An 11,471-nucleotide genomic window follows, 5' to 3' on the forward strand; every position below is an offset into this window, starting at 1 on the left:
CGGCGCACCGCACAACGCACCGGCGCCCCGCACACCGCAGCGGCACAGCGCACCATACATCACACTCATCACACACACATCCCACACACATCACACTCATCACACACACAGCACTCCCACTAAAAGCCCGCACGTATTCACATAGAGATAGTCACCCATATTAACCCTATTATTAAAATGATACACAGAAAATAAGCCCCATCGCCCATACATCATACCCACTCATACCCACTACAACCTGATTCGCACTTGGTATATTCATTCCCGGAACACTTAATCAATTCACACTTAGCACCTGTAATTTTTTTTGATTTGGACTTGATAGTTCAAAACCCAAGTCGTCACAAAAAAATAAAATAAAATAAAATACAAAAAAAGAACAACAACCAAAAATATGTTAGAATAGGTTTTCGTTTAGGTCCGTTTAATTAATCCATGTAAGCGGAGTCTATTTTTTCCCCCCGAATACCACCCCCTTTTCCCAACTTATACATATCATGCAATAACTACTAACAAGAGCTCTTTTTAGTTTAAGTTAATCATTTAAATTTGCATACCATTTTCAGCTTTGTTTACATAAAATTTGGGGATGCCACCTCGGGAAAAAGAAAAATAGAGTCTGTGTATTTTTTTTGAATGTTAGTATTTTTTATGTTAGTAATTATTTATGCAAGGTGAATGTCAGTCAAGGGATACAAATGTTTTAGGAATTAAGTAGTTATAAAATTAAAAATAAAAAAATGTTGAAGAATGTTTGAAAACCTGAAAAGAAAATGAAAATGGAGTAGAGCTTACTAGATTGGGTGGGACGAGAGAGGTCGGAAGAGTGGAACCAGATGTTTAATAATCGGGAGCGTGCAACATTTTGAACGCTCATGGATGGGAGGGACTCGCAATGGTCAACGTAGACGCGTGTAAGAAAAATTAGATCTGTCCGTTACACGCGAGAAAGTAGGTTTTTTTTGTTAAATCCGTCCCCTGGCTATCGGGTCGAAAACACCCCTGACTTCCCCGAGAGCTAGCCGGGAACGATAGACCAGGGCGGCAAAAAGGCGGATCATAACAAACGGCGCCCAATTTAAAAACGAGTTGCGCCATAACAAATGGCGCCCAATCTAAAAACGAGTTGCGCCATAACAAATGGCGCCCAAATTGAAACGAAAGGCATCGGTTTTAGACGGGGGGTCCAAGATACCCTGTCTGAGAGTGAGCCGGAGAGAGTAAGCACTCAGCTGGTCCGTGAGCCGGGAATAGACCCCAGCCATAGTAGCCGTTGAGGAGGAGAGTTCAGCAGGGGTCTCCAGAGTTGTGGTCCTGGTGTAGTCAAATGAGCTGCAACCACGTTGTCCGACTCGTGGAGACCTCGAAGGGATTTGACGAGTGGACACCTCGGGTTGTGGTCCGTGCAGTGCTGTGAAGTCAGCAGCATCGTTGTCCGATTCGAGGGGTCCACGGATTGAATCGGAGGAGAGGTTCGGGGTCTCTCGAGTGGTGGTCCGTGCGGTGCCGACAGAGCATCAGCATCGTTGCCCGACTCAAGAGAGCCCAGGAAAACGAAAGAGTAAGAGGAGTTGGCACTCCGTGTGAAAAAAAAAGCAAAAATTAATTGCGAGGGAAAAGGACTGGGTGAGTGCACCGACTGCAACCGTGAGTTGCAGTTGTCCCTCGTCTCGCCCAAAAGATTGTGTAGCTGCAAAGGAAGATTTGTCTTTGTTAACGTTAGTGTTTTGTGTCAAAAGGTCGATTAAGGAGAAAACCAGAAAAAGTTTATTCTCGCGGGCTGAAGATCCTCGCTAGCATTGGATATAGACAATTTTAGAAGTAGGATTAAATACATAGGTCAGCGAAATAGCAAATGTTTGGTAGAGAAATTATTTATTTATTCAGTTTCGTATTTATTTAGGCGAATAAGTGTGTAGGAGTGTTTATTTATTTATTTAGATTTAAAACTATTTATTTATTTAAAACATATATGTGATTTACTCGCATATTTATTTATTGGGCTGTTTATTTATTTATTTCCTCGTCGTCCTTCGGTGATTTATGTTTTTAGGATAGTTTAGATAGTTGAGTTATAGATAGTTCAGTATATAAAATTAAGTGGCCGTGTTTAGGTATATTTAGGCGAAGTAGGAACTGAAGTAGAGAGAGATTGGTGTATGAGTGATCCGGCGGAATTCAAAGGGTCAGGGAAAACGAGGCGAAGTCCGGAGGGTCAGAGAAGGTTCCAGCCATACAGGATGCCGACTACTAGGTCCCAGGACGGGAAAACCGGCACAAGACCAGAAAGGGCGGCGATGGGACTGGAAGATCCGGAAGAGAGGGCTGTAGGAGGCCACCCACAAAGTCACATAGACCTCGAGATACCCAGCGAACTAAGATCGGCCGTAAATGTGGCGATAGCTCAGGCTCAGGAGACGTATCGAGCATCGTTTGGCCAACAGATGGAAGCGCTCAGAGCCTCGATCCAAGCGGATATGCTCGAGTTTATGAAGGGGATAAACGCGGTAGTCGGCTCGCTGAAAGCGGAGCAGACACTCAGCGACGCGGACAAAATAAATAGAGGACCACACAACACCAGTCTGGGAGGAGGTCCGCAGGAGATACCCGCGAACCAACAGGCACAACCGACACACTTGTTCATGGACAACCGGACGTTGGAAGCCGAACAGCGACCGAATATGGAGCAGAGACCCGTTGAGGACTGGCTGTTCAACGTAAGGGGCCCGGGAGCACAGACAAATGTGAATAGGAGTCGTCCCAGTTACGGAGAGGCCAGGCAGGAGCCGGTGCAAATAAGGAGATGGGGACTGAGCTTTGACGGCGATCCGAAGGGGATGCCAGTATCGGAGTTCATATTCCGAGTGGAACATCTACAGACAGTGTACCAAGTAGCATGGGCTGAAGTATTGAAAGCTTTCCACACTCTGGTTACGGGCCATGCTAGAGACTGGTACTGGATGTATGTACGGACCGCAGGAGTGCCGTACTGGCCTAGTCTGAGATATGGACTCCAACAACAGTTTCAAGTGCGGAAGACGGAGTTCGAGCGGGAGCAGGAGCTCAGAGAACGACGGCAGCGACACGGGGAGTCGACAGACCAGTACATCCAGGAGATGCTGTTGTTGAAGTCGAGATTAGTGAATCCATTTTCGGACTACGAGCTGATTAAGATCATCAAGGTAAATGTCAGGGACTCCATCTCGAGGGCGATTTACCCGATGCAGATTCCGAACCTGCAGAAACTGCGGGAAGAGTGTGCCGAGGCCGAGAAGCTGCTGGCGACCCGATGGGCAAGGATTGGTCCAGACTATGGGGGTGCTAGGCGCAGGGAAGATCCCAAAGTGCATGAGGTGGAGGCGGCAAATCACGAGCCGGAGGAGCGGACAGAGGCACTAGAGGCCGTCTATAGGACGAAGGATCCGGGAGGTGACAGGGCACAATTGAAGTGTTGGAATTGTGCGCAGCCAGGACACACCTATTTTGAGTGTGAGTCAGAAGTGCGGAACATATTCTGCTACAAGTGTGGGTCTGCCGGAGTAATCCTCCCTAAATGTCCGAAATGTCGTCCGGGAAACGGGAGAAGGAGCACGATGCAACTGGAGGAGTCGCGTTCCACGAGTAACCAATAGTTCTGCCCTCCAACAACACAGTAGAATTACATACAGAGGACATACCTAAAATTAAGGATAATTATATACATAACGCAATATATAAAATAAACCAAGCGGTGTTACCTGAGGCGAGATGGTCCGAGCGTAAGCCGTTACAGGAAAGACGACAGCGATATAACCAGGCCAGAAGAAGAATACTGGGGGGCCAGGTGGCGGAAATAATCCTAACGAGGTCGACTAGAGCAAAGAGGGCTCGGGACCGGTTCCAGATACGCCAGAGGAAACGACGTGGCGTGTGTGCAGCAATCCGTTCTGCATTAAGCCGGGACGAGAGGCCGTTTGCGCACGTGAGACTGGGCCCGAAGACGCTGATGGGACTGCTCGATACGGGGGCATCAGTGAGCCTGCTGGGAAGAGGGGGATTAGAGATCATTGAGGAATTGAAGCTTAAGCTAAAAGACGTGAAAACAATATCGGTACAAACTGCGGGCGGCACACCTCATCAGATCCTAGGCCATGTGACGGTAGTGATGGCATACAAAGGCCAGAAGCACCCGATAGAGTTATTCTTGTGTCCGTCATTGAAGCAATCACTGTATCTGGGGGTCGATTTCTGGCGAAAGGTTGGATTGGCTCCGCAGATAGTAGGCCTGGAACGAGAAGAGGAATTAAAAGAGATCGAGGCAGAGCTGCTGACGATAAGTAGGCCGACTGAACCTCATAATTTAACCCAGTCGCAGCAAGTACGCATGGAACAGGTGAAAGACAAATTTCGGTGCTTTGACAAGCACGGGATGGGAGGGACTCGCAATGGTCAAAGAAACACCGACTGACCCCGCCGAGGAGAGTGCCAACGTAGACGCGTGTAAGAAAAATTAGATCTGTCTGNGTGCGGAACATATTCTGCTACAAGTGTGGGTTTGCCGGAGTAATCCTCCCTAAATGTCCGAAATGTCGTCCGGGAAACGGGAGAAGGAGCACGATGCAACTGGAGGAGTCGCGTTCAACGAGCAACCAATAGTTCAGAGTTCAGTTCCTCAATACAGAGGACATACCTAAAATTAAGGATAATTATATACATAACGCAATATATAAAATAAACCAAGCGGTGTTACCTGAGGCGAGATGGTCCGAGCGTAAGCCGTTACAGGAAAGACGACAGCGATATAACCAGGCCAGAAGAAGAATACTGGGGGGCCAGGTGGCGGAAATAATCCTAACGAGGTCGACTAGAGCAAAGAGGGCTCGGGACCGGTTCCAGATACGCCAGAGGAAACGACGTGGCGTGTGTGCAGCAATCCGTTCTGCATTAAGCCGGGACGAGAGGCCGTTTGCGCACGTGAGACTGGGCCCGAAGACGCTGATGGGACTGCTCGATACGGGGGCATCAGTGAGCCTGCTGGGAAGAGGGGGATTAGAGATCATTGAGGAATTGAAGCTTAAGCTAAAAGACGTGAAAACAATATCGGTACAAACTGCGGGCGGCACACCTCATCAGATCCTAGGCCATGTGACGGTAGTGATGGCATACAAAGGCCAGAAGCACCCGATAGAGTTATTCTTGTGTCCGTCATTGAAGCAATCACTGTATCTGGGGGTCGATTTCTGGCGAAAGTTTGGATTGGCTCCGCATATAGTAGGCCTGGAACGAGAAGAGGAATTAGAAGAGATCGAGGCAGAGCTGCTGACGAGAAGTAGGCCGACTGAACCTCATAATTTAACCCAGCCGCAGCAAGTACGCATGGAACAGGTGAAAGACAAATTTCGGTGCTTTGACAAGCACGGATTGGGAGGGACTCGCAATGGTCAAAGAAACACCGACTGACCCCGCCGAGGAGAGTGCCAACGTAGACGCGTGTAAGAAAAATTAGATCTGTCCGTTACACGCGAGAAAGTAGGTTTTTTTTTGTTAAATCCGTCCCCTGGCTATCGGGTCGAAAACACCCCTGACTTCCCCGAGAGCTAGCCGGGAACGATAGACCAGGGCGGCAAAAAGGCGGATCATAACACATAACTTAAGTACCTTAGATCTGGTTGTAAAGAACTTTGATTATCTGAAAAGTTGAATGATACTGTTATAAAGTGGCCCAAACTCTGTGTGGTTTTGGCCTACCGTCTGCGTAAACCTTTGAAATGCTATAATGTTGATTTTTGTGAGGTATTTTGTACAAAATTTTGACTTTAAAAATCCGGGTTTTCTTTTCTATGGCAGAACTTTTCTCTTAAGAATTTTCGAAGTTTGTACTTTTTTGTTTAAGGTTTTTTAGAAGTAGCGGTTTGTTTTTTCACATAACTTAAGTATCTTAGATCTGGTTGTTGTGAAATTTGATTATCTGAAAAGTTGCTTGATGCTGCTATGAAGTGGATTGGAACTCTGCGTGGTTTTTGCGTACCGTCTGGGTAAAGCTTTGAAATGCAAAAATGTTGATTTTTGTGAGGTATTTTGTACGAAATTTTGCCTTTAAAAATTCGGGAAAAGTCTGGTTTATTTTCTATGGCAGAACTTTTCTTTTAAGAATTTTCAAAGTTTGTACTTTTTTGTTTAAGGTTTTTTTGAAGTAGCGATTTGTTTTTTCACATAGCTTAAGTATCTTAGATCTTAGATCTTAGATCTTTCACATAGCTTAAGTATCTTAGATCTGGTTGTAAAGAACTTTGATTATCTGAAAAGTTGATTGATACTGCTGTAAAGTGGATCCAAACTCTGTGTGGTTTTGGCCTACCGAGACCCGTTTCGAAAATATACGTTTTTACAACTAAAAACACTCCATAAAACATGCTTTAAACCTGAAAATTTTGAGCCCTTCTTAGCTTTTGAAAAAAAAATTCTTAAATAATTCTTACATTAAAAACTAATTCCAAAAAAGTCTCCATCGCTAAACAAAATTCACATACCTTAAGTATCTTATTTTGGCTGTAAAAAAACTATGATTATCTGAAAAGTGGATTGATACTGCTATAAAATGGAACCAAACTCTGTGTGGGTTTTGCCTACCGTCTGGGTAAAGCTTTGAAATGCAAAAATGTTGATTTTTGTGGGGTATTTTTGTACCAAATTTTGACTTTAAAAATTCGGGAAAAGTCGGGTTTATTTTCTATGGCAGAACTGTTTTTTAAGAACTTATTAAGGAAGTAATTTTAAGTTTCTGGTTTTTTCAGAGGTTGCGGTTTGTTTTTTCACATAGCTTAAGTATCTTAATTTTGGTTGTAAAAAACTTTGATTATCTGAAAAGTTGATTGATACTGCTATAAAATGGATCCAAACTCTGTGTGGTTTTGGCCTACCGTCTGGGTAAAGCTTTGAAATGCAAAAATGTTTATTTTTCTGAGGTATTTTTTTATGAAATTATGACTATAAAAACTCGGGAAGAGTCGGGTTTATTTTCTATGGAAGAACTTTATTTTTGAGAATTTATTAAGAAAGTAATTTTTTGTTTAAGGTTTTTTCAGAGGTAGCGATTTGTTTTTTCACATAACTTAAGTATCTTAGATCTAATTGCAAAAAACTTTGATTATGTGAAAAGTTTATTGATACTGCTATAAATGGATCCAATTTCTGTGTGGTATTGGCCTACCATCTGGGTAAAGCTTTGAAATGCAAAAATGCAGGTTTTTTCAGAGGTAGCGATTTGTTTTTTCACATAACTTAAGTATCTTAGATCTAATTGCAAAAAACTTTGATTATGTGAAAAGTTTATTGATACTGCTATAAATGGATCCAATTTCTGTGTGGTATTGGCCTACCATCTGGGTAAAGCTTTGAAATGCAAAAATGTTGATTTTTGTGAGGCATTTTGTACCAAATTTTGACTTTAAAAATTCGGGAAGGGTCGGGATTATTTTCTATGGCAAAAATTTTCTTTGAAGAATTTTCAAAATATGTACTTTTTTCTTTAAGGTTTTTTAGAAGTTGCGCTTTGTTTTTTCACATAACTTAAGTATCTTAGATCTGGTTTCAAAAAACTTTGAGTATCTGAAAAGTTGATTGACACTGCTATAAAGTGGATCCAAACTCTGTGTGGTTTTGGCCTACCGTCTGGGCAAAGCTTTTATATGCAAAAATGTTGATTTTTGTGAGGTATTTTGTACGAAATTTGGACTTTTAAAACTCGGGAAGAATCGAAAACTTTTTTTTTAAGAATTTATTAAGAATGTAATTTTTGATTAAGGTTTTTTCAGAGGTAGCGATTTGTTTTTTCACATACCTTAAGTATCTTATTTTGGCTGTAAAAAACTATGATTATCTGAAAAGTGGATTGATACTGCTATAAAATGGAACCAAACTCTGTGTAGGTTTTTCCTACCGTCTGGGTAAAGCTTTGAAATGCAAAAATGTTGATTTTTGTGGGGTATTTTTGTACCAAATTTTGACTTTAAAAATTCGGGAAAAGTCGGGTTTATTTTCTATGGCAGAACTTGTTTTTTAAGAACTTATTAAGGATGTCATTTTTATTTTAAGGTTTTTTCAGAGGTTGCAGTTTGTTTTTTCACATAACTTAAGTATCTTAATTTTGGTTGCAAAAAACTTTGATTATCTAAAAAGTTGATTGATACTGCTATAAAATGGATCCAAACTCTGTGTGGTTTTGTCCTACCGTCTGGGTAAAGCCTTGAAATGCAAAAATGTTGATTTTTGTGAGGTATTTTGTACGAAATTTTGACTTTAAGAATTCGGGAAAAGTCGGGTTTATTTTCTATGGCAGAACTTTTTTTTAAGAGATTATTAAGAAAGTAATTTTTAGTTTAAGGTTTTTTCAGAGGTTGCGGTTTGTTTTTTTTACATAACTTAAATATCTAAGATCTGGTTGTAAAGAACTTTGATTGTCTGAAAAGTTAATTGATACTGCTGTAAAGTGGATACAAACTCTGTGTGGTTTTGGGCTACCGTCTGGGTACAGCTTTAAAATGCAAAAATGTTGATTTTTGTGAGGTATTTTTTATGAAATTATGACTATAAAAACTCGGGAAGAGTCGGGTTTATTTTCTATGGAAGAACTTTATTTTTGAGAATTTATTAAGAAAGTAATTTTTTGTTTAAGGTTTTTTCAGAGGTAGCGATTTGTTTTTTCACATAAATTAAGTATCTTAGATCTAATTGCAAAAAATTTTGATTATGTGAAAAGTTTATTGAAACTGCTATAAATGGATCCAAACTTTGTGTGGATTTGGCCTACCGTCTGGGTAAAGCTTTGAAATGCAAAAATGTTTATTTTTCTGAGGTATTTTTTATGAAATTATGACTATAAAAACTCGGGAAGAGTCGGGTTTATTTTCTATGGAAGAACTTTATTTTTGAGAATTTATTAAGAAAGTAATTTTTTGTTTAATGTTTTTTCAGAGGTAGCGATTTGTTTTTTCACATAACTTAAGTATCTTAGATCTAATTGCAAAAAACTTTGATTATGTAAAAAGTTTATTGATACTGCTATAAATGGATCCAAACTCTGTGTGGTTTTGGCCTACCGTCTGGGTAATGCATTGAAATGCAAAAATGTTGATTGTTGTGAGATTTCTTTTTTTCGAAATTTTGACTTTAAAAACTCGGGAAAAGTCGGGTGTATTTTCTATGGCAGAACTTGTTTTTTTAAGAACTTATTAAGGATGTAATTTTTATTTTAAGGTTTTTTCAGAGGTTACAGTTTGTTTTTTCACATAACTTAAGTATCTTAATTTTGGTTGCAAAAAACTTTGATTATCTGAAAAGTTGATTGATACTGCTATAAAATGGACCCAAACTCTGTGTGGTTTTGGCCTACCGTCTGGGTAAAGCTTTGAAATGCCAAAATGTTGATTTTTGTGAGATATTTTTTACGAATTTTTGACTTTAAAAACTCGGGAAAAGTCGGGTTTATTTTCTATGGCAGAACTTGTTTTTTTAGGAACTTATTAAGGATGTAATTTTTAGTTTAAGGTTTTTTCAGAGGTTGCGGTTTGTTTTTTCACATAAATTAAGTATCTAGGATCTGGTTGCAAAAAACGTTGATTATCTAAAAAGTTGATTGATACTGCTATAAAATGGATCCAAACTCTGTGTGGTTTTGGCCTACCGTCTGGGTAAAGCTTTGAAATGCAAAAATGTTGATTTTTGTGAGGTATTTTGTACGAAATGTTCACTTTAAAAACTCGGGAAAAGTCGGGTTTATTTTCTATGACAGAATTTGTTTTTGAGAATTTATTAAGAAAGTAATTTTTTGTTTAAGGTTTTTTCAGAGGTAGCGATTTGTTTTTTCACATAACTTAAGTATCTTAGATCTAATTGCAAAAAACTTTGATTATGTGAAAAGTTTATTGATACTGCTATAAATGGATCCAAACTCTGTGTGGTTTTGGCCTACCGTCTGGGTAATGCATTGAAATGCAAAAATGTTGATTGTTGTGAGATTTCTTTTTTCTCGAAATTTTGACTTTAAAAACTCGGGAAAAGTCGGGTTTATTTTCTATGGCAGAATTTGTTTTTTTAAGAACTTATTAAGGATGTAATTTTTATTTTAAGGTTTTTTCAGAGGTTACAGTTTGTTTTTTCACATAACTTAAGTATCTTAATTTTGGTTGCAAAAAACTATGATTATCTAAAAAGTTGATTGATACTGCTATAAAATGGATCCAAACTCTGTGTGGTTTTGTCCTACCGTCTGGGTAAAGCCTTGAAATGCAAAAATGTTTATTTTTCTGAGGTATTTTTTATGAAATTATGACTAAAAAAACTCGGGAAGAGTCGGGTTTATTTTCTATGGAAGAACTTTATTTTTGAGAATTTATTAATAAAGTAATTTTTTGTTTAAGGTTTTTTCAGAGGTAGCGATTTGTTTTTTCACATAACTTAAGTAAGAATTAAAACCAACGTTTTTTGAAACTAATAGATTTTTCACCTAACTATGACGATATTTTACCTAGGTTTGAGACACACCAAAACAGGATGGCAGACCCATTTCGGAACTTTACGTTTTTACAACTAAAAACACTCCATAAAACATGCTTTAAAACTGAAATTCTTAAGCCCTAAAGTCGGGTTTATTTTCTATGGCAAAAATTTTCTTTGAAGAATTTTCAAAATTTGTACTTTTTTGTTTAAGGTTTTTTAGAAGTTCCGCTTTGTTTTTTCACATAACTTAAGTATCTTAGATCTGGTTTCAAAAAACTTTGAGTATCTGTAAAGTTGATTGATACTGCTATAAAATGGATCCAAACTGTGTGTGGTTTTGGCCTACCGTCTGGGTAATGCATTGAAATGCAAAAATGTTGATTGTTGTGAGATTTCTTTTTTCTCGAAATTTTGACTTTAAAAACTCGGGAAAAGTCGGGTTTATTTTCTATGGCAGAACTTGTTTTTTTAAGAACTTATTAAGGATGTAATTTTTATTTTAAGGTTTTTTCAGAGGTTACAGTTTGTTTTTTCACATAACTTAAGTATCTTAATTTTGGTTGCAAAAAAACTATGATTATCTAAAAAGTTGATTGATACTGCTATAAAATGGATCCAAACTCTGTGTGGTTTTGGCCTACCGTCTGGGTAAAGCTTTGAAATGCAAAAATGTTGATTTTTGTAAGGTATTTTGTACGAAATGTTGACCTTAAAAACTCGGGAAAAGTCGGTTTTATTTTCTATGACAGAATTTGTTTTTTTAAGAACTTATTAAGAATGTAATTTTTAGTTTAAGGTTTTTTCAGAGGTTGCAGTTTGTTTTTTCACATAACTTAAGTATCTTAATTTTGGTTGCAAAAAACTTTGATTATCTAAAAAGTGGATTGATACTGCTATAAAATGGATCCAAACTCTGTGTGGTTTTGTCCTACCGTCTGGGTAAAGCCTTGAAATGCAAAAATGTTGATTTTTGTGAGGTATTTTGTACGAAATTT

At 39.1% G+C, this 11,471-nt stretch overlaps 2 protein-coding genes across 14 annotated transcripts; both read right to left on the reverse strand.

Annotated features, from left to right (window-relative positions):
- Window positions 1-2,094: 2,094 nt before the first annotated feature.
- LOC117591625 lies at window positions 2,095-4,494 on the reverse strand. Of its 8 annotated transcripts, XM_034284938.1 has the most exons (4): window positions 4,332-4,411; window positions 4,099-4,264; window positions 3,738-4,021; window positions 3,202-3,677 (listed from the first exon to the last, which is right to left on the reverse strand). In XM_034284938.1, the coding sequence occupies exons 2-4, from the start codon at window positions 4,194-4,196 to the stop codon at window positions 3,550-3,552; spliced, it is 510 nt and encodes a 169-aa protein (XP_034140829.1). In that variant the 5' UTR covers window positions 4,197-4,264; window positions 4,332-4,411; the 3' UTR covers window positions 3,202-3,549. The 8 variants fall into 8 exon arrangements, 7 of the variants coding, with proteins under 7 accessions (XP_034140835.1, XP_034140832.1, XP_034140833.1 ...); XM_034284944.1 differs by lacking the exon at window positions 3,202-3,677 and adding an exon at window positions 2,095-2,136 and having other exon boundaries at window positions 4,099-4,397; XR_004574439.1 differs by having other exon boundaries at window positions 3,200-3,677; window positions 3,738-4,018; window positions 4,076-4,397.
- Window positions 4,495-4,513: 19 nt separating this feature from the next.
- LOC117591626 lies at window positions 4,514-5,334 on the reverse strand. Of its 6 annotated transcripts, none has more exons than XR_004574440.1 (3): window positions 5,068-5,334; window positions 4,730-5,010; window positions 4,514-4,669 (listed from the first exon to the last, which is right to left on the reverse strand). XR_004574440.1 is itself a non-coding variant. In XM_034284951.1 (3 exons), exons 1-3 carry the CDS (start codon window positions 5,107-5,109, stop codon window positions 4,644-4,646), a joined length of 312 nt encoding a protein of 103 aa, XP_034140842.1. In that variant the 5' UTR covers window positions 5,110-5,334; the 3' UTR covers window positions 4,514-4,643. The 6 variants fall into 6 exon arrangements, 5 of the variants coding, with proteins under 5 accessions (XP_034140842.1, XP_034140841.1, XP_034140838.1 ...); XM_034284951.1 differs by having other exon boundaries at window positions 5,105-5,334; XM_034284950.1 differs by having other exon boundaries at window positions 4,730-5,013; window positions 5,105-5,334.
- Window positions 5,335-11,471: the final 6,137 nt, after the last annotated feature.

This window comes from Drosophila guanche, unplaced genomic scaffold, assembly GCF_900245975.1.
Source record: "Drosophila guanche unplaced genomic scaffold, DGUA_6, whole genome shotgun sequence".
Taxonomy (NCBI): domain Eukaryota; kingdom Metazoa; phylum Arthropoda; class Insecta; order Diptera; family Drosophilidae; genus Drosophila; species Drosophila guanche.